At 28.0% G+C, this 22,143-nt stretch overlaps 2 protein-coding genes and 1 non-coding gene across 3 annotated transcripts; 1 reads left to right on the top strand and 2 right to left on the bottom strand.

Moving 5' to 3' along the window:
- Positions 1 to 1,625: 1,625 nt before the first annotated feature.
- Positions 1,626 to 2,434, bottom strand: LOC124937477. Its single transcript, XM_047477746.1, has 2 exons — positions 2,191 to 2,434; positions 1,626 to 2,028 (listed from the first exon to the last, which is right to left on the bottom strand). Exons 1-2 carry the CDS (start codon positions 2,404 to 2,406, stop codon positions 1,759 to 1,761), a joined length of 486 nt encoding a protein of 161 aa, XP_047333702.1. The 5' UTR covers positions 2,407 to 2,434; the 3' UTR covers positions 1,626 to 1,758.
- Positions 2,435 to 9,409: 6,975 nt separating this feature from the next.
- On the bottom strand, positions 9,410 to 11,276 carry LOC124937449. Its single transcript, XM_047477718.1, has 4 exons — positions 10,822 to 11,276; positions 10,378 to 10,627; positions 9,976 to 10,069; positions 9,410 to 9,870 (listed from the first exon to the last, which is right to left on the bottom strand). Exons 1-4 carry the CDS (start codon positions 11,235 to 11,237, stop codon positions 9,593 to 9,595), a joined length of 1,038 nt encoding a protein of 345 aa, XP_047333674.1. The 5' UTR covers positions 11,238 to 11,276; the 3' UTR covers positions 9,410 to 9,592.
- Positions 11,277 to 19,351: 8,075 nt separating this feature from the next.
- LOC124923228 lies at positions 19,352 to 19,581 on the top strand. Its single transcript, XR_007098230.1, has one exon. It is a non-coding gene; the product is annotated as a small nucleolar RNA U3 (small nucleolar RNA).
- Positions 19,582 to 22,143: the final 2,562 nt, after the last annotated feature.

Here is a 22,143-nt window from a genome sequence, read left to right as displayed (position 1 = left end):
TTATAAACCAATAATCTTATTATAATGTTAATTTGATTTGTAGGTCATGTATGAAGATCCAAATCTTCTTATTGATCAAGTTAATGAAAAAATGAGATTATTTGAGATCTCTCAAATTGTAGGTTGTATTTTAAATGTGATATAAATGACAGATTGTAACATTGTAAATAAATTTTTAATTATGTAAACTTCTAGTATAATAACATTATCTTCAATTATTTTTGATTTTCTAAGATTCATTATAATATTTCAGATTAAAAAAAATGTCCCGAAATTACTCATTTCTAGTCCCGAAACCACTCATTTCTGGTCCCGAAACCACTTATTTCGGGTCCCGAAACCACTCATTTCGGGTCCCGAAACCACTCATTTCGAAAAAAAAATAAAAATAAAAAATTTGCCGTTTCGGGTCCCGAAACTACTCATTTCGGATCCCGAAACCAGCTTTTCTGGTCCCGAAACTAACATTTCTAGTCAATAATTTTATTGTGATGTTAATTTGATTTGTAGGTCATGTATGAAGATCCAGATCTTTTAGAACTCTAATCTAAATCGATTCAGCAGCTAAACCATAAACGTTAAACATAAATATTGATATGACAATCATTTCGAACGGAAGATAAACGAAAGAAAGAAAAAAGACTTTATATTTCAATCGATCGGAAGATAAGAAGTCGATGAAACGTTTCAGTAAGATCGACAGTGGGTTGGGTTTTGGGAATTGGAAACGAAAAATAAAGAGAGAGATTGTCGTGGGGGGTTTTGGTTTTTGGAAAAATGAAACGTTTCATTAACGGAAGAAGTCTTACCATTTCGATCGATCGGAAGAGAAGTCGGTGAAAATGAAAGAAGAGAATCGCCGGTGGGTTTAGGAAAAATGAAACAAAAGAGAAAGAGAGAGAATGAAACAAAAGAGAGAGAAAGAATAAGATTTTGATTTTGGGGGAAATAGAAAGATACAAATAATAGAATTTTGGTTTTGGGGGAAATAGAAAATTTCAATTTTATTTTTATTTTTTTCTCTCTCCTGGCTGGCAAGGCCACTTAGGATTCGTGGCCTTGCTTTCGCTAACTTGTCGGTGAGAATATCATTTCTCTATTATTTATATATATAATTAATTATTTTGAATCCGACTAATTTAAAAAAATATATATATTTAAATTTAAAATATTAATAAATAAATAACATTATAAAACAAATTATATTTACAAAATTAATTATATTAATTAACTAATTTAAATAAATAATATAAAAAATAATTTATAAATATAAATGTATTTTTTAATGTAAAATAATATAAAATAATAAAATCAAAATTATTTAAAAACTATAGGAAATTTAAATTTAAAAAAAAATTATATATTCAATTAAGATTTTAACTTTATTTTGATATTTCTATCCATCATGTGCACTTTTACAATTTTGATAAAAAAAATAAAGAATTTTATAAAAATCAAAATATTTGCTCAAAAATGGTTTCTTTAATTTGAGTCTTTCTACTATCATCTCATTTTTATTTATTTTTCAGTTTTGTATGAAATGAGATCAATTGATCAAATATTGTCTTGTTAGTTAATAAACTTAGACTTTTTCATTACATACTTTTTATTATTTGTCTTGGATTAACTTTAGACAATACATAGTACAAATTTGACCATTGGTCTAAATAAATACTTATAAATTTAATTTAGATATATAATAACAATTCAAATCATAAAAAAACTCAGTAAGCACCGTTCAACTTCTTTTTTTATTTATTAAGATTTACAATTACATTCATCAATCATACACACACAGAATAACAACATTTTGGGCAGCTGTTGAGAATGGGGTTGATCTATCTTATCATCTCCACTCTGTCTTGCAAAAGCTGCAATATTTTGAGCTGTGGCTTCAGGATCCGACCCAGCTTGAATGGCATTCACAGCAACAGCAACAGAGGTTATCTCATTGCTGTACAAGTTATCAAACAGTCCATCGCTGCCAGCAATTATAACATCTCCCGGGATAACAGGAACAGAAAACACCTGATGAAAATTCAAAATCAATGGATCAAATTATAGTTATTAACTTGTGATCTTGTTGCAATAGAGAAACAATTTCAGCAACCCATTAGCATCTCTTTCAATTTCTTGAACCAAAATCAAAGTAATTACAAAACCCAAAACAGAGAAGAAGAGAGAACTAACCCAAAAGATCACAGGTAGGAAGATCATGTTTAGCAGGTATGGTTGGATCGACTTCTTCTGTTTGGAGGATAAAATCATTAAGCTTGGCGGATTTATCAGACAAACCCTTAGTTCTATATAATCTATCATAGTCATAAACTTCATTATGAATCTTGTCATGAATTCCATGGCAACTGATTCATTGAAATTTTTGATAGAATGAAAACTATAGAACATGGGTGTCTGTCCGCCGCCAAAGGAGAAAAATGATAATTACAGAACATGGGTGTCTGTCTTTTTATACATGAATAATTAGGGCAACAAAAGTACCAAAGTTTTCATTGGGCCTGTCTTTTGGGCTTATTAGGGCAACGTCACTGTCGGGGCAGCATCTCTGTCCTAATTTTATCCTATTTAACCTTTAAAATTTTATTATTATTTTTAAATGTTATTTATATTATATGAAAATGAATTATTATTAATGTGTAAATTTTTATATAAATTAATAATAATTAACTGTTTATTAAAAAATTAACATTGAATTATCTTGTGATGTCACGCCGTCAATTTAATTAACTATTTTTTACAAATTAATTAAAAATCAATTAATTAAATAATTAATTATATAAACATAACTTTACATGTTACGAGTATTTCAAACACGTTTATCATCTATATAATATAGATATATAATTCTAAATTATACATAATAATAATAATAATAAGGAATCAAATTTAACCAACAATTCAAATAAATTTTAAACTACAGATTTTTAAAACAGATAAATAAATAAAAATATTTAAAAAATTATATTAAAAAAATATTTATATTTTAACTTAAAATTTTATATTAAAAAAAAATTTATAATTAATATAAAATATTTAATTTTTATTCATATATAAAATCTTATTACTAAATTATAAAAATATATCAATTTATAATAATTTATAAAATACAATTATTTATTTTATTTAAAAATAATATATATATAGAGAGAAATGATTGAGAGAGAGAGAATTTGGTGATAGAATAAAAAGGGAATGACGTGACGGTAATATAATTGGCTAAAAAAATCAAATAATTTCTCTCTCTTCTCTCTTTCTTCATACTTTACCTTTTTTCCAACCAGGATGCCAAGTCATTCCCCTCACTCAAATTCTCTCCCCTGTCACTCCTCATATATATATATTTTAAATTTTCAAAAATTAATTTATCAATTTTCAAGATATCTTAAGTAATTTCTTAGACAAAATATTTGTATTTTATTATTATTATTATTATTTTATTTTGTGATATTTTTTAATGTCTTGTCATGTATTTTTATCATTTTTGCAAAATTATGTATATTGTCATGTAATAAATTTTTGCAACTGATTCTTTGGTAAAAGAAGACTGCCGTAAAGGTAGAAAAATTATAATTAGGGCGAAATAGTGTTGGGCCTCTATCTTTTGGGCCTATCCCTTAATTAGGGTTAAAAATAATGAATTTTTATTTTTAAAATTTTATTTAAATATTAAATAAATTAAAAAAGAATAAAAATAAATAACACTCTAGAAATTATATTTATAAAATTAATTATATTTATTTATTTGAATAAATAATAACACTTTTATATAAATATAATATATTTTGTAATTAGAACGAAAACCCTATTAAGATTTCTATGATTTTTCTTATTATAAATGAATAATCAAGACAACATCACTAACAAAGTATTCTTTTGGCCTGTTTGAGACAAAATATTGTATTATTATTATTATTATTATTATTATTATTATTATTATTATTATTATTATGTTTTGTGATATTTTTTTTAATGTAAAACTTGCTACATGCTTTTTATCATTTTTTGTATTGCACATGAAATATTATAAATATATAATTTTTTTAAATAAAATATTTATAATATATGTCAACTCATATATTTATTTTCATGATAAATAATAAATATTTAAAATAAGATATAACATTAATATCAAACATCAAAAATATTAATTTGAAGACTCTATATTTTAAACAGAGTAAAACAAATAAGAATTAAAATAAATAAATAAATAAAAGATGATCTTGTAACTTGAATATATATATATATATATATATATATATATATATATATATATATATATATATATATATATATATATAAAAGAAATATTATTTTAAATTATTCACACTACAATTGCTAAACAAACTAGAACAATAGTTAAAAAGCTCTTTAAAAATTTATTTAAGTCAAATTACTTTTAATATTTGAAAGTAATAACAATAATATAATAATAATATAATAAAGGGCAAATTACCTGGGCGGCCCTCGAACTATCTTGATCGCTCACTTTTGGCCCTCAAACTAATTTTTGAAACAAATTGCCCCTTCAACTTTTATAAAGGTCACCGGTGGCTCTTCCGTCAACTTTTTAGTTAAATCTATCGGTTTAAGTTTAAAATATTTTTTTTATTGAGTAATGTACAACTTTAATTGAGTAATGTACAACTTTATGTTAATTGAGTAATGTACAACTTAATGTGTCATAATAAAACCGGATATGCATCATAATAAAAATTATATTAAAACTGGATATGCATCATAATAAAAATTAATATAACATAAAAAAAAAACTTTACTCATAAATATAAAATTAATGTGTCATTTGGTCATGACTATGGAGCCAACATGTCATTTATTGTACATATAATAAAATTTGAATATATTTATTTTAAAAATTTTAATTTATATTTGATAATGAATTAGAAACAATATTTTTATTTTATTTTTAAATATAATTATTTTTTATTTTTTAAATAAAATATTTACATAATCTTTATGAATATGAACATACTTTTTTAAATTCAGTTCTTATCGGACAAAACTTGAGATTTATTTATCTTTTATTTCTTTAAAAAATATTAACAACTCCAATTTTTACTTTTATCTTAATTCTTTTTCAAAAGAGATCATATACATCTCAAACTTGTGAACAAGTTTTTTTTTTTCATTAATAAGTTAGAAATAACTTGCATATAATTTTATCTGATTCTAAATAAGTGTGGCCCAAAATGTTTAGCCATCTCAATCTTCAATCTTTTGGTCCATTCTCAAGTAAGGATTGGACTTGAATTAGAGTTAGACTTTTAAGTATTAAAGGAAAAGCTCACTTTTGCATACTTATAGTCGGTCTTAGACTTTGAGTAAGACCAGGTATACACAACAGTTTAAGGTTCATTGTGGAACTCAAAATCAGAAAATTAAAAAATTTACATCACTACTAAAGTTTGATTTTAAGTTACTATATGTATTAACTTATTATTTAATAAAACACAAAATATAGTTACTAAACTACCAAATTTACAAATATTTATTAATTTGCATAATACTATCTACAGGCCACGCATAATGGATTTTCCCTGTTTTTTTTTTCTCCAACATTCAGCCAAACCCATATAGAGATAGAGATAGAGATAGAGATAGAGATAGAGATAGAGATAGAGATAGAGATAGAGATAGAGATAGAGATAGAGATGCTGCATTTTTTTTCATTTTAAAAAATTGGCCCTTAAATTATATATATATATATATTAAAAAATTTCAATTTCTTTATAAATAAATTAATCTTTCAATTTATATTTTTATTTTAAAAGGTTAAATTATTTTTAAAATATATAATTAAATAATTAAATTTATTATACTGGAAATTTAATCTAATTTATTTTATATTTTATAATTTATTTTATATTTTTAACTTATATTTTATAATAGACAAACTTAGGCTCAAACACTAAAACTAGTGAGTCGGTACAGTATACCTTAATATTTTATCCATACTTTATACCTTATCGAAAATTTCGGTATGCAAAAAATACATACGTTTACCTTACCTTGATTTTGGTATACCTTGATTTCGATATACTTTAATTTCGATAAATACATTTTCAACGGTCGGATCAAGGTTTGGACGTCTCGAAGTTTGTTTTTCTGGGGCTTAAAGTGTCTTCATAATTTTAGTTTTATTTGGCTTGTTTGGGATCAAAAAGTTTGTATCTTTTTAGTTATGACCTTTTATCTTATTGGAAGAGCTAATCAAGATAAAGATACAAACTTTTTGGTAAATATAAAAGGTTATAACAAAAAAGATACAAACTTTTTGGTCCAAAACAAGTCAAATAAAACTAAAATTAGGTAGACACTTTAATCCATAGAAAAATAAACTTCGAGACATCCAAACCTTGATCCGACCATTTAAAATGTAGAGGAATGAGTTACCAACCTCTTGACAAAATCTCGGCTCAATTCCGTTTGAATCTTCAATCATCAGTTTGATGAACCATGCGCGACTGTAGGCGAAAATCTGCTGCTAGATTTTCTCTTTACTTCTCTTTAAATTTTTTACTTCTTAAATAACCATTTTAAAAAAAGATCTCTCCAAGCTTATTTTAGCCGAGAATTTCTTCAAGTCAAATCCCTCAACATAGTGATACAATGTCACTCATGTGTGCCAAAACAATAATCAGTTATAATAAAACCTCTAACTAATTTTCAACAAGCATGATGATGTATCGTTTATTCTCCACATTCTTTTAGCCAAATCATGCATATAAAGAATATAACAAACCATGTATATGATTAATGCAACATTGACTCATACCTTAAAAATTATCATTCCTGGTAGAACCCTTGAGACATCAACACTCACTTGACAATTTCGCATCAGCACTTACTAGAGATTGTCAATTAAAACGTACTCACAAGGTTTTATGCAAATCCAAATCTGGCCCTTATACACACATATCAAAATCACACTCTTGCGAACAAACCTTAAAGCCACCTGCTTTAATTAGAAAACCCTTTATATGTTGCATCAACTATCTTCCACAATTTGTAACATTGAATAAGTATTCCACATTCTTTTACAACTCCAATTTTTAATCTTCATATTGACGAATATCAAATCTCTTAGTAGATAAATCACAAATCTCCGTCTTTGAGAAATTTTAGTCAAATAACCCTCAATAAAAATCAAGATTAAAGCATACAAGGCTTTAAGAATTTGATTAAAATCAAACAAGGCTTTAATTGTAAAAATTGGAATCAAATAGGTCTTAAACCTATTTTGTGAAATCAAACATCAAACATCAAACGAGACTTAAAGAAAAAATCTTAGTTGAAAAAATCTTAATTATTGACCGCTTCAAATATATTCTTAACTCCTTCCTCTCTATATATTATATTATATAATAATATAATATAATATCTATATATATGGAATATATATATATATATATATTTATATTTTAATATATCATATGTCCCAAATTAAAATAAGTCAAAAGAATAAACCTCATCTTCTTCGTTCTGGTGGCGTTGCCTACATGACGACTTTTCGTTACTTGCGCTTATTGGTGTCTTCGAGAAAAACAAAAGATACGTTTTTTTCTATCTTCTTCACAATACATCGTTATCCAAAACTTAGAAATATTTTAACGACCATAGACATCTCCTTAGAAATTGAAGATTTCGACTTAAATCTGCTCAACGGATAATTTTTTGCAACCAATGTCGTTTTCTCAAACAACCAACAATCTTAAAAAAAAAGCACAAATATCCAATAATTTCTTCAATGGCGGTTAAGGTTTCTATCATATTTTCATAAATAGATTAGAATAATTATTTTCAAAATATGTTCTGATACCACTTGTTGAGAAAAAAGATCTAATCTAAACATACGATAAAAGAAGATATAAAGAAAAGGGGGTAAAAAATAATAAAGAACACAATATATAACGAGGTTAAGCAATAATGTTTACATCCTCGGAGAGTCGTCCATTCTATTGATTTTCCATGTAATAATGGTCAAAGTAACTATATGTTACAATGTCTACATTTATAGGAGTACATCAAAAGTCAAAAATATTAAACTACTACTCTTAAGCCCAATAAAAACTTAAAGCTCAATTACAATATATAAACTCTAATAAAATATGAGCTCAAAACTCAACAAATTCGGGTTCAAAATAATCAAATACATGAGCTTGATTTTGATTTTTTGTTGACTTTAACTTTAACCGGTTCAGTTTGTTAAGGTTTGTTTCTTTCTAGGATTTAATTTTTAACCCATTTTATATCTATAGAGGCCTTGAGCATTTTAAATTTTTTTTAAACAATATAAAACAATTCAGCATAATTTTTTACATTTTATGAAACTCAAAAATTCTGTTTAAGACTTGTTGGGTCATTTTATCTCATTCAACCTAACTTGAAATGTATAACTTGTGTTAAGTACATATGTCCAAAAAATATGAGAAAATTTTTAGAATGATTCTCACATTATTTCTGAATTTTGGTATACTAATATCAATTTTGGACACATTGCAGGTTTAAGCCTCTTTTATCTAAATTGTTCATAAATAAAATTTAGATGCATTTTGTGAATAAAAAAGAGCATGTTTCCTGTATATCCTAGACTAGGCTTAATATAATCATTTGAGAGGAATGAGATTAGGTATGGGCTTTAAATTCATAAAAATTATGTAACATTTAATTTTTAATATGAAAGGCCAATTTTGTATCGAAGATCTTTTCCCACACACGTAATTAAGCACTTAATCCAAAATAATTTCCTTCAAATTTTCTTTATTAGTATCTCGTGAAATAAGTTAAGTGTCGACTCTTAAACTTTGCCAAGTTAACTTTGTCAACTTTTATTTCGGTTCCTTATCTAAAAGAGCAGAAAAAAATAGGCATACAGTAATATTTGATCTCTTATAAATATCACTCTTGTCATTTGAATTATCACAATTGACTTTAAATTTATTTTTATAAACAACATAAAATCAATTTTTTTTAGATAACCCAAAATCAAATATGCTTTGTATCACCACTTTTGAGTTCAGAGTTCAAGACTAGTATAAGCTTAGATTAGGCTTAGTTCTGACAACATTAATCTTGCCTCTTCTAACCTTTTTGAAGAAAAATAGAAAGAAAGTAGATTTTATGATGATTGAACTAAAGACCAAAAGATGTTAAATAAATAATAGAACAATTTCCTATATAATTATCAATAGTTTAACACACAACCCTAACAACTAGGAGTAGTGTCATGAGAATGATAAATGTATTGTTTAAAATAAACCATAATTTGATCTCAACTGAGAAGACCCGAATAGATTCAACGCAAAAGTGTGATTTTGATTAACAGAGGGACGATGTCAAAAGATTTGCACCGGAAAGCTATGTTGAGCAGTGTATGCGAAGAACATTAAATTATGAGACTAATTTACAGTATTCGAGATTCAACTTCCTACAACACTCTTTATAAAAAGACAGCACAAAGATTTCCTAAAACAACACAAACATATATAAAAAAGAACTCTATAGAGTAGTTATCTCAAACACACCAACATAAGAAACATCGTGTAGTGTCGTCAAATTAAGATTGTGCCCGAGTCACAACCACAATCAACATTACTAGAATCGAGAGGAAGAAGGAAGACCTCAACCTTTCCTGAAACAGATCATCAACTTCATCCGTAAAGGCCTTCTCCTTATCTGGCTGGCGAAACAGCTCCGCAAACATCTTCCAGATTCCCTCAAACAACTCACTCACTTTTTCCTTTGTGTTGTTAAAAATCAAACCTAATATGTTCACAGCTCCTTCGTCGCCATCAGAACTACCGTTCTGACCCTCGCTAGAAGAATCTTTTCCATCTGATAAAAAATAGACTATAAATTTGACGGTATAAAATAAAAAAATAGTTTTTCAATAACACAAACCATATAGGAGACAGAATTCGCTTGATCAAAAGTACGAACCTTGATTGAATGATTCTTTTAGTTCACGGACAACCTCATTATTTAGAACAGCATCCCAAACAGCTCGATCAGAGGACAAGGAGATAACCATCCTCTACATAGAGAATAAAAAAGTCGAAACAAAAAAAGTTAAATACCAGGTGTGTAATTACTATGGAATATGTTATTGATTGAACTTGAAGAGTTAAGGTTCTTTTCTCATCTATGTCTTATGTTAATAGGAATCGAACCTAAGACTGATCATTATTGGCTCTATGTTCAACTCCTTGTTTTCAATATGAACAACTTTAGGTAACTTTGGTTATGATTTCACCCAAAAAGAATAGTTTTTTTTCCTTTTATACATGGGTAGTATAATTAAGGGAAATTAAAACAACATTCTTTAAACATAGAAAGCCTTACCTGAACAATTGGTTCGGTTTGTAATAGATTAAAAGCGTCATAAACCCCATTGAACCCATGATGTATTGCCCCTTGATTGAAAAGCTGAATTGAAGGAGGTTCAATCCAATCTGATCCAGATCTACCTGAAGAACTTCGAGATTGCATAAAACCAGTTGGTTCTATGAGTTGATCATCAACACTATCTGAATCAGAACAACGAGGCAGCATGTCTTTGACATATTGTGATAAGGAAGCTGGGTCAATAACACTAGCCAAAGAAAACAAGTATTAGATAAGAATCTCCAAAAAAACAGCTTCAAGGGTTAGTCAGATAACCATATCATATTCTAATTACAAACTCAAAAGTCAAAGTCATATCTCAATCACTAAACCTAGAACAAGTCTATATCTTTTATCTGAGACTAATATAGAATCAATTGAAGATAAAAATAAGAAATTTACTGGTGAAGTGAAGATATTGCAAGCTGAACTTCATCTCTTGTTGGAACAGAAGCAAGAATCGAATCATCAAAATACCCACGAGCTCTTTCGTCTTCAATTCCATCAATATACTCCCAATCAAAGTCATCACTGTAAGTCGGAGAAGCAGGCCAGTTGGGTAGGGTTGAAGTAGCAGAAATCGGGACATTGAAGGAAGTAAGAGATGAAGAAGAACTGGGTGAGGTAAGAGAAAGGATGTTTGAAGCGGTGGTGGGTCTGTAAGTGGGTCTGTTAGCGGAAGTATTGGCGGTTGAATGAGAGAAAGGGTCTTGAGATGATCCACCGACGCCGGCAGCTTTCACTGCCCTGTGAACTGTTCTTATCATTCCGCCATTACCACCGCTCATTCCTTGGTTACCTCCGAATGATCTTCTCATCTCTGTATTTCTCTCTCTTATCTAAATGATGATCAATCTGTATCTATCACTTGGCATTGATTCCTTTGGCTATATATATATTAAGTCTTTCTGTATTCTATATAATAATTATTCTTATTTTGTAAACTAAATTTAGATAAAAATATATATATTAAACAAAATCTAGTTAAAAATATCTTTTTTTTATAAATTTAAATTCAGTTTTATTGAGTTAGTTATACTCAATTAAAATCTTACCTCCATCTTAATATCAGCATAGATAGTCTATCTATCTAATCATTTATATTAACATATTTAAAACTAATTTTAAAATAACTAATTAAACAAAATAAAATATAAAAAATCAATATAATAACAATTTTAAACAAAATTTTGATTTAATAAAAACATAAATAAAGTTATTGTCTTAAGTACCATATCCTTTTTTAATAGTTGAACACTTCTGATTAGTATAAAATCATATTCTTCTGATATCGGGGAATGGGATCGAATAAAGCATTATGAGGTTGGCGCATCTTGTTCGTTTGACTTTCTAACCTGACCAAACACGGGCTTACTACTCTTTCTTGTTTAGAGCTTAAGCCTGTGTTCCTAAGAAAATGAATTTATCCATTTTTTTAGGTATGAAAACACATAAAAGCTCTTTAATGGAAATGTTATAACTCTAGATCTTTCAGAAAAGTGAGAATACGAGTATAGTGAATCAAACAAGTTGACGGAATCTAGCTTAGAGATAAAGTCAAAAACACGACGAATAGAAAGAGTAAGAGCGAGAGCTCAAGGGAACCCATTTTAAAAAATCTCAAGATCCTCCCTAATAGAGCCACTTGATCAACGACAACAGATGCAATAAATTAGTTACTCATTCTATAAAAAAGAGATCATTTATCTAAAAAAATGATATATATCTAAAATTTATGTGTTAATCTTGGTTAGAATTAAACTAATTCCATTGATTAAATAGAAATAAGAATTTGGACAAATTTAATTTAAATGAAATTCACACTAAATTTAAATGTGAATTAAGGTGAAATTTAATACAAATGACATTTACACCAAATTCAAAATGTGAATTAATAGTAAAATTTAATTCAAAGAAGTTCACACTAAATTAAAATGTGATTTAAGATGAAATATAATACAAATGAAATTTACACCAAATTCAAAATGTGAATTAGTAGTAAAATTTAATTCAAATGAAGTTCACACTAAATTAAAATGTGAATTAAGGTGAAATTTAATCAAAATGAGAGTGAATTTGTTAATTTAATTAACATTAATTCATTGAATGAGACAATTAACAAATATTGAATTCATTCAATATTTTTTAATTGTCATTGTAACAACTAGGAAGATCCTCGATACATACGGATAAAAATATAAATAAAAATAATAATAATAATAATAATAATAATATTATGTATAACTTGATTTTCTCATTTCTCTTTTTGGAATTAGCCATTCTGTTGTATTGGAATCAAGTCTTCGATGTTTAAATTTTTAATAAATCACGAATAATATATTAAAATAAAATAAAAATTAATAAATCACGAATAATATATTAAAAATAAAATAACGTTTTCATTCCACGTTTTATTCACTTCGGTAAAACAATTTATCTTCTCACCTATCTCATCACATATTTTTTCCAATAAATTTAATAAAATAATAATAATAATAATATGTGTTCAATGTTTAAATTTTTAATAAATAACAAAAAATATATTAAAATAAAAAAACGCTCTCATTTAATTAGTTATATATATATATATATATTTATTAGTTAGTTAAAAAGTTGAACTTATATAGTTAAAATGTTCCGCGTTCATCTAATTTGGTGTTGAATTTAAAATATAAAGTGTTATTAGCCTAGTTGGTTAAAAGGTTGTAATTGTTTTGTTAGGTTGTGAGTTTGAAACATACATATAGCATTTTTAATTTTATTTTAAACTGTTTTAAGTTTATGGGCAGGTCAACCCACAATCCGACCCAAGTATCCATTTAATCTCACATATATATCCAAATTAACCATAACTCTCGACCCGTCAATCCGAATACTTTAAAAATTAAACATCGTTATATATATAGACTGGTTAGTTAAAAAGTTGAACTTATATTGTTAAAATATCCCGCGTTCATCTAGTTTGATATTGATTTTAAAATATAAAGTTTTATTAGCCTAGTTGGTTAAAAGGTTGTACTTGTTTTGTTAGGTTGCGAGTTTGAAACATACATATAGCATTTTTTATTTTATTTTAAACCGTTTTAAGTTTATGGGCGGGTCAACCCACAATTCGACTTAAGTATCCATTTACTCTCACATAGATATCCAAATTAACCACAACTCTCAACCCGGCAATCCGGACACTTTAAAAATTAAGTATCATTATATATATAGATTATGAGTTTGTTGATGTTATCAATTGTTATTGATAATTACTAGCATGTATTCCGTGCATTTGCACGAGTAATAATATAAAAAATCGTGAAAAAATTTTACGGTAAAAATTTTAACCACAGCTCTCGACCCGGCAATACGGACACTTTAAAAATTAAGCATCATTATATATATATATATATAGATTAGTTAGTTAAAAAATTGAACTTATATTGTTAAAATGTCACGCGTTTATCAAAGTTTGAGTTGAATTTAAAATATAAAGTATTATTAGCCTAGTTGGTTAAAAGGTTGTACTTGTTTTGTTAGGTTGCAAGTTCGAACCATACCTATAGCATTTTTAATTTTATTTTTAATCGTTTTAAGTTTATGGGCGGGTCAACCCACAATCCGACCCAAGTATTCATTTACTCTCACATATATCCAAATTAACCACAACTCTCGACCCGACAATCCGGACACTTTAAAAATTAAGCATCATTATATATATATATATAGATAGATATTGAATTAAAAAATTAATGAATGATTTAGAATTAAATTTACAATTATATATTTTCATTCATTTTAATTTCTATTAACAAATCATTTCTCACTCTAAAATTCAAGAATTCTTTCATTATTTTTATGAGTATTTTTCGAGTTTTTCATTTAACATCTTTCCGTTAAAACCCGGTGATAATTCAAATACGATGGTCAAGTTCGTTGCTTAGTGATTACAGAATCATTACTATATTCGTTATACTTTAAGAGACAAATTAACATCTACAACAATATCAACCATGGCTCGTCACATCATCATTATTTTTTCGCCATAAGAATTTAGATACTTCACTAAATATCAATAGAATATGTTAAGGTGGGTAGCCACAAGAGGAATATAGATAGAGACTTGGAGTAAAGATAAGTAAAGTGTGAGTGAACGAGGAAAAGATGAGTTAAACCTAATTTAATATATAATAAAAAAAAATGAATTCAATTTTGTTTTCTAATTGAAATTATGATTTGTATTCTTCTCTTCTAACACCATTCAATGCTCCGCATCACCAATGTAAAAGCAAATAAAAATAATAATATGAACATAAGACATTACAAATATATGTAAAACAAAATTAATTGTTGTTTTTTCATGCAGTGGAATTAGAAAATGGAATGTAGCTAGATGTGCTCCAAAGATGACTAAGTATATAAACATTTAAAATTAAGGATAATTGTATGTTTCTTAATCTATACTCTAATGACTAATTAATATAACTATTTATTTATACTGTATATGCAATAAAATAATATAAGTAGGTTTCTTAAATATCACCGCCCTGACTTATCAATTGTCTTCTTCGCAGATCTTCTAATAATCACATCTTCTTTTTTCCTTATCCAGACAAACCCAAACATTCTTACATTTGTTTTTATTTATTTATTATTTTTATATACTTAGTGTAAAACCATAAATATATTGTAATTTGGAAAATAACTCATGTACTAAGTTAACTCAAATGATAAAAATCAAATTTAAGATATTAAAAGTTAAATATTTCATTCTCAATAAAAAAAATTAAATTAAAGTGAAGACTTGACTATGAGGGTCAAATACTTATTTTAATTTTTTACTTAAGGTTAATATTGATTTAGGGTCTCTTGGGTTTATTTCTTATGCAATGTTAGACTGAGTATGTTTATGCACCATAAATTATGTTTTTCTCTAATCTAAGAACAATTTGTCACAATTTATCATGTCTAAATTATGTGTTTTTCTTTCAATCCATCTTATTTTCTCGTTCGAGAGTTCGAGAGTAGAAACGGTTTCTTAGTTGGACCTGAAATGAATTTATTAGTTTGTGACATATATATTATCACCAACAAAAATAGGTAAAATTGGGAGAACTCGTACCAATATGACAGAAAACATGTAAACTTACTTCTAAAAAATATATGATGAGGACATGAGGTTGAGATTATCAAAAATGTATTATTCTTAGGGGACGGGAAAGACATTCTATTCTGGCACGACCCCTGGTTTGAAAACCAGTCTATCATCCACAAGGAGGAGTTTCGAAATACTCGTATCAGAAGCGACTGCGCAGAAGCGAAAATTAAGGACATTAAAGACGGGAATTGGAACTCACTCCTAAGAAGAAATCCAAAAGGACAGGGGACACTTGATCATATAAGTAACATACAACTACACGACATACCAAATATTAATGAATGGAAAGTTAAGAACAATGGGAAGCTGGTATCGAAGAAAATATGGGAGGTAACCCGGGAAAAAGCGCAGAAAGTAGAATGGGCTCCTCTTGTATGGTCAACGAAGATTATCCCTCGACACCAGTTCATCCTATGGCTCTCCTTCTGGGAAAGACTCAACACTCGTGATCGTATCAGCAAGTATATGATCTAGTTAGAATAATACTAATTATAGATACTTTAAATAAGTTACATTGGTTGATCTAGTTTTTCACATTTGAAGCATTATGACTTGAAGATTTTACTATGAACTTTAATATGGTTCATTTTTAAGTTTTATGAATTTTTATTTTTAACAGTTTATGGATGGTCTAACCCATTTTTGATACTCCATCTTTCTTTCTTTTTTAGCATAGAGACTACTTTCCTACATCGATCACTCATCTAGTCGAAACCTATTTGACTGAAATCAAGGAGTTCAATCGTCCCACATTTTTTATATCTCTCTTTCCATCCATCAATCTTTAGTTTTAGAGATGTCATTCGATTTTCTCACCGATAAATTGAAAAAAAAATGTGTTAAAAGACAGATTAGAGATCTTTTTTCTTTTGGTATGATATAATTATGTTGGAGTCAATTTAGATAGCAATAAGGACCGAATTTGTCTCACAATAGCTTTTCGAGGCTGAGTTTTAATTTTAGCATATATATTGACTCAAATTTAGTTGGTCTCATGTTATATGATTAAAATTCTATATATTTTTTACATATAAAAAATATATAAAATTTATAATAGAAGTAATTTTTTATAATTGTATAAGAGAATCTCTAACGGGTAGGGCACGCAAATTCCATTATGCGTGCCCTTTTTCCCTCCAACCGGACATCATTCGCAAACCCAAAATGCAAACCAACACATATTTGCGTTGGTACTGTTCATTCCCAATTAAAATGGCCTTAATCTTTTTTTTTTTATATATATAACCTTATATATTTATAATCAAAATTTAGCCTTAATTAATTTTTTTTTCTTTTTTTAAGATAAAAGTTATAATATTTTTAAATGTATAGTTAAATCATATATTTATTATATTTAAAATTTTATCTAATTTATTTTATAGTTACGAATAAACATATAAATTTATTGTTTTTTTTATTAATAATGTTTGTTTTAATATATTATGTTTGTTTATTTAAATGTATTATTTAATTATTTTGTTATGTATGAATTATTAATATATAATTAATTTTATTAAATGAATAAGAAAAGATTGAGGTTAAATATGTAAAGTTGATAAATATATAGATAATATTAATAAGGTTAAAAAGTTAATGTAAAAAAAGAATGTTCTAAAGAATATTCTTTTGGGTTTAGAAATATGTTTTTGAGTTGAAAATGAATTACTGTTTGATTTGACGTTTGTGTTTGAGAATGAGTTTGTGAGTTGGAGATGGTCTAAACTGTTATATACATAATTTATAAATATATTAAATTGAATATATTTATAGTAAGGTATATTAATTTCAATATATTTATTTTGAGGAGACTATTTATAGTTTTTCAAGTTCGGTTCATTGAGCAAGTAGATCGAATTTCAGTTAAAAGTCATCAATCTTGTTTTATCTGCTCTTCATCCAACTTGCCCGATCAAGCCATTTTGAGGCCTATGTTCGTAGGAGAAATGATTACCGTGGACGGGTGATCATTTTAGCTTTCGAAATAGCTGTTTTTGTGGACTAACGATAAAGTTCCATCTTTGAAAAATTAAGGATGTGATATGTTTTGAACATTTTGTCGCCGCGAGGAAGAAGATAAACTAGGCGAAACGATGTTGTTTCAGGCCAAAAATTGAACGTGTGACGCTACGTCCACGTTATATTGGCGTTTGGATGTTTCGTTGCGTCTAGGCGAACGACGCTAAGGCGTGCGTTGGTTGATCCGCTACTTCGCGAACGCATGTTTCTTCCCTTGTAGCGGGCGACGCGGCTGACTGTTGGGCGTCGCTCATCCGATGGTTGTGAGGTATGTTGTACTGATTCCTCTTGGTTCGGTTGTCATCTTATAATAAAAAACTATGATTTGTCTAATTTTAATTATTGATCCTCCCACTTTTGAGTTTCTTAATGAATTGGTACTAAACTATTTTTTCAAAAAAAAGTTCAAGTCAAATTAAAAAAAAAAAATTGTGAATATTTGCAATCTATTGATCCTATTAATCATTATTATTATTATTATTATTATTATTATTATTATTATTATTATTATTATTACTGTATAAATATATAAAATAATTTTGAAAAAAATATTTTAAAAAAAAGGGGAAGAGTAGGTTGTACTGATCAGTTTAAAGTCATGACTAGTTTTAAATGAGTATGAAAGGGAAGATGACTTGAGTCAACTCGGAGGAAAGGTGAGTTTGTGTCATGTCAACCGCGTCCGGAGCTCTAATTTCACTCGCTCAGATTTATTTCTTACTACTAATTTCACTTCACTTCAGTTTTTTTTGCTACAATGAGATCACGACAAATGCACCTCTTCTTCATGATTTCGTCTCTGCTTTTGTGGAATTTCACCTTCCAGATGCATGCACCACCAGTTACGGAATGGCGAGTAGTATGAGCGGCTGGTTGACCACGATCGGCAGATAGCGATTCTCTCTCTCGGATTGTAAGACATGATGATTTCTTCTTCCCTTAGCTTATGATTAGTTTGACGCAATAGGGTAATTTTGTCTTTGCACTGTTTGTTTGGTTGCTTTGGGGATGGATGATTGATGATGGAACAGGCAGCAGGATAATTAAAGGTAGTCTTGACCAAGCTTAATTATCCTTCCAAGTTACATACAATCCATGGATAAAAAGATCTCTCTCTTTCTCTTTCTGTATCATCAATTCAGAGATCATTTTTGTGTTAACATATCTCAACTCTTTAGTTAATTAGATCTTGTTGGGTATTAATATTGATTATGCATGCATGCTGCTACCCTCAATGTGCAAAACATTCCATTATTGACTATTCTTTGGTTTTGAGAAGAAGAACTTTCTGTGAAATCCATCAATAGACATGACCTTCATTTTGCTTGATCCATCCTCCTATCAAATATCAATGATCAGTTTTATCATCCAAGTTTTTTGTTTTTCTATCATCTCACAGGACAGACATATCACAGTGTTTTGTGCAAGTCCAATTCTTTAGTCTGAGCTTTTTTGGTTTTGGGTTAAATTAATTGAATGGAAGCTGATTTGTCCGGACAAGCATTTGAATATGAAAAGTTTTACTATCTTCCTCCCATGATGAACTAATTTTCCTTGTCATTTACCCACCCTATCACAGTTTTACTATTATTAGTTTGGATTACTTTTAGTATATTATTGTTTAGGTAAATATTTGTGTAGATTATTTGTGGTATAATAATTGTGTTGACCATTTTATTCCAAACAATTCCTTGAGCTAGTGTTATTATCCCACATTACCCAGATGACATATGTTTCTGTACTATATATTAATAAGGCTAGAGAGTACAAGTCACGACCTTACTTGAACAGGATCTGTTCTATAGGCTCGTACATCTGTATCCTTGATTTCTAAGGAGACAGGAGTCTATGTCTGGTTGATGAGATGTTGCCGCTAGACCAGAGCGTGATTAACGGCGCTGTTGCCCACCTGCTTCGGCTCGTGGTCACACTGCTGTAGAGGATCGTTCTCAGTCGGGGCTTCGGCCCAAGCTGGGTTGGTCTAGCGGTTTGTCTGACAGGCTTCGCCGCCCTTTTTCTTTTTAAGGTCTAGGCGGTTCTCTCTATCCCTAATTCATCCCTGTTGTTTTTAAGATGAACTAATTCATTCAAATATTCTTTCTACCTATGATTAATTTAACTACTTCCATATACAAAAATAAAGATTACTAATTCTCTCTTTCAAAGTTGATGTCAAACCATACATAATGCAGTGCTAAATTAGATATGCCTTAAGGTGGCATTGCAAGTTCATCTTTTAGATATGCCTGCAAGGTGTTTGATGGATGCACTCTAAAACAAAACCTCACCTTTTTAAGGTCTAGGTTCTCTATCCTAATTCATTCCTCTTCTTTTTAAGATGAACTAATTCATTCAAATATTCTACCTAGCTATGATTGATTAACTGTTTCCATATACAAAAATAAAGATACTAATTCAAATATTCTACCTATGATTGATTAACTGTTTCCATATACAAAAATAAAGATACTAATTCTCTCTTTCAAACCATATTTCTAACAAGTCCTTGAGTTACCTGATGTTTATATCTCTCATTGACCCGATAACCTAAGCCTACAAAGATATGCCTGCAATGGTGTTCCTTGAAATGCACTATGAAAGTAAAACGTATTAGAAATGAATTTTTTCTACTTTTTTTGGAAAGGACTTTCATGAATGATCTGATCATACATTTTTATAACTAATGGTATAATATTATTATGTCTTCTTGTCTTTTCAGGTTATTCATTTTTTTGATATTCTCTTGTACTCGTGTAAGAGTTCAAAGAAATGTAGAAAATGAAAGTCAAACCTCACAATGATTTGGTTTTCCAAGCATGTTTAGTACTTTTCTCCACTTTTGGAATGAGTTTTCCTCTCTATTTTTCTTTCAAATAATCGCAATTTTTTTACAACAATGAAATTATCTTTTGAATGGGTATATCTGAAAATACGTGTATTTATGTTTATATACATGCGACAATCTTGACCCAATCATGACTATGTCCATTAGTACATGACATCCCCGTGCGGACTCTTTCATTCAAAAATAAAGATTTGAATTGATTCTCTCTTTCAATCCATTCTTCTGCTCTATTATTTGTGATACTTTCCATATATAAAAGTAAAATTTTGAATTGATTTTCTTTTTTGAAGTTGATGTCAAACCATACATAATGCACAGCTAAATTAGCACATAATCACTAGTACTTTTGATATCAAGTTTGTTGTTGGGATGAAAGTAAGACTGGGGCAAATGAGTGAGCCGATTAGTCAAAACTCGACTGGAGCTAGATTTTGATCGAGCTCGAGTCGGCTCATTTCATATTATACTGGTTCCATGACTTTTTGAACTTTTTTAAGCCAAACAATATATAATTTATTTTTATTTATTTTAATATCAAACTTATAAACTTAAATTTAAAAACAAATATGTTATCTATTATTATAATCATAATAATAATATCACAACAAAAATCAATCGAGAAATCATCACACTCATCTGCGGCATTGTTAAAGTTAAACTCTTTGCAACCATCTTTGGCTATAACTATTTTTTAAAATTATATTCCATTGCGGTCTCCCTTCATTTCTTCTTTGAGTAGTTACTTTGGAATTTTGAATTGAATAGTTACTGAGGTTTGATATTTTTATTTTGATAATATTATGTTTTGAAATTTGAAATAGTTACGATAGTTTAATATTTTCTAAAAATTGATTTTGGCTTGAGTTCGTTCGAGCTTGTGGGTAACTTGATGAATCGAGTTTCAGCTCAAATTTACAAACACGTTCGTATTCGAGTTCGATTCGAGCCAATAAATAGTGAATCGAGCCCTTTGGCTCATTTGCAACCCTAAGTAAGACGCACCTTTGAAGTTAAAATAAATTACATATGTTTTGTGAGATCATTTCAAAAGTTAATCTTACCAAATGCCTTAAGGTGGCATTGTGAAAGATATGTCTGATGCAACGCACTGTAACTATTTTTTTAACTTTTGGAGAGAAAGGTTTTCATGAAGATATCAACATACATTTTTATAACTGGTGGCATAATTAAACTGTCTTCTTATATTTTAGGGCATTCTTAAATTCATGTTTTAACTAGACAATAGAAGCTAAATAAGTAATGATTTGGTTTTCAAAGTATTTTTAGTACTTTTTCCACCGTTGTATTGGAATATGAGCTTAAATATTCACAAATCTTTGCCATAATTGAATTATATTTTGTATGGACATATCTGTAAACACATTTATTTATGTTTATATACATGTGACAACAACGATGACCATGTCCTGGTACCCTTAAATCCATTTAAGACCTTGTTTTTTTTTTTTGTGTGTGTGGATTTTATGTTCCTTAAAGGGTTTATTATAAAAAGTATTATTTTTCTTTATTTTAATGTAATAAACTTTGTTAAAAAAATGTTTATAAGATTAAAAATATCACAATATAATTTGAAATATTTGACTTTTAACTTTGAACAATTTGAATGTGACATTAATATCATTATACTTTATTATTTATTATGTTTTATTTCATTTCTAATTGACATAAATATTTACAACCAAATTTTTTAAATGAGTAG

The sequence above is a fragment of the Impatiens glandulifera genome, chromosome 1, assembly GCF_907164915.1.
Source record: "Impatiens glandulifera chromosome 1, dImpGla2.1, whole genome shotgun sequence".
Lineage (NCBI taxonomy): Eukaryota > Viridiplantae > Streptophyta > Magnoliopsida > Ericales > Balsaminaceae > Impatiens > Impatiens glandulifera.
This window is presented reverse-complemented; position numbering and strand designations above follow the sequence as displayed.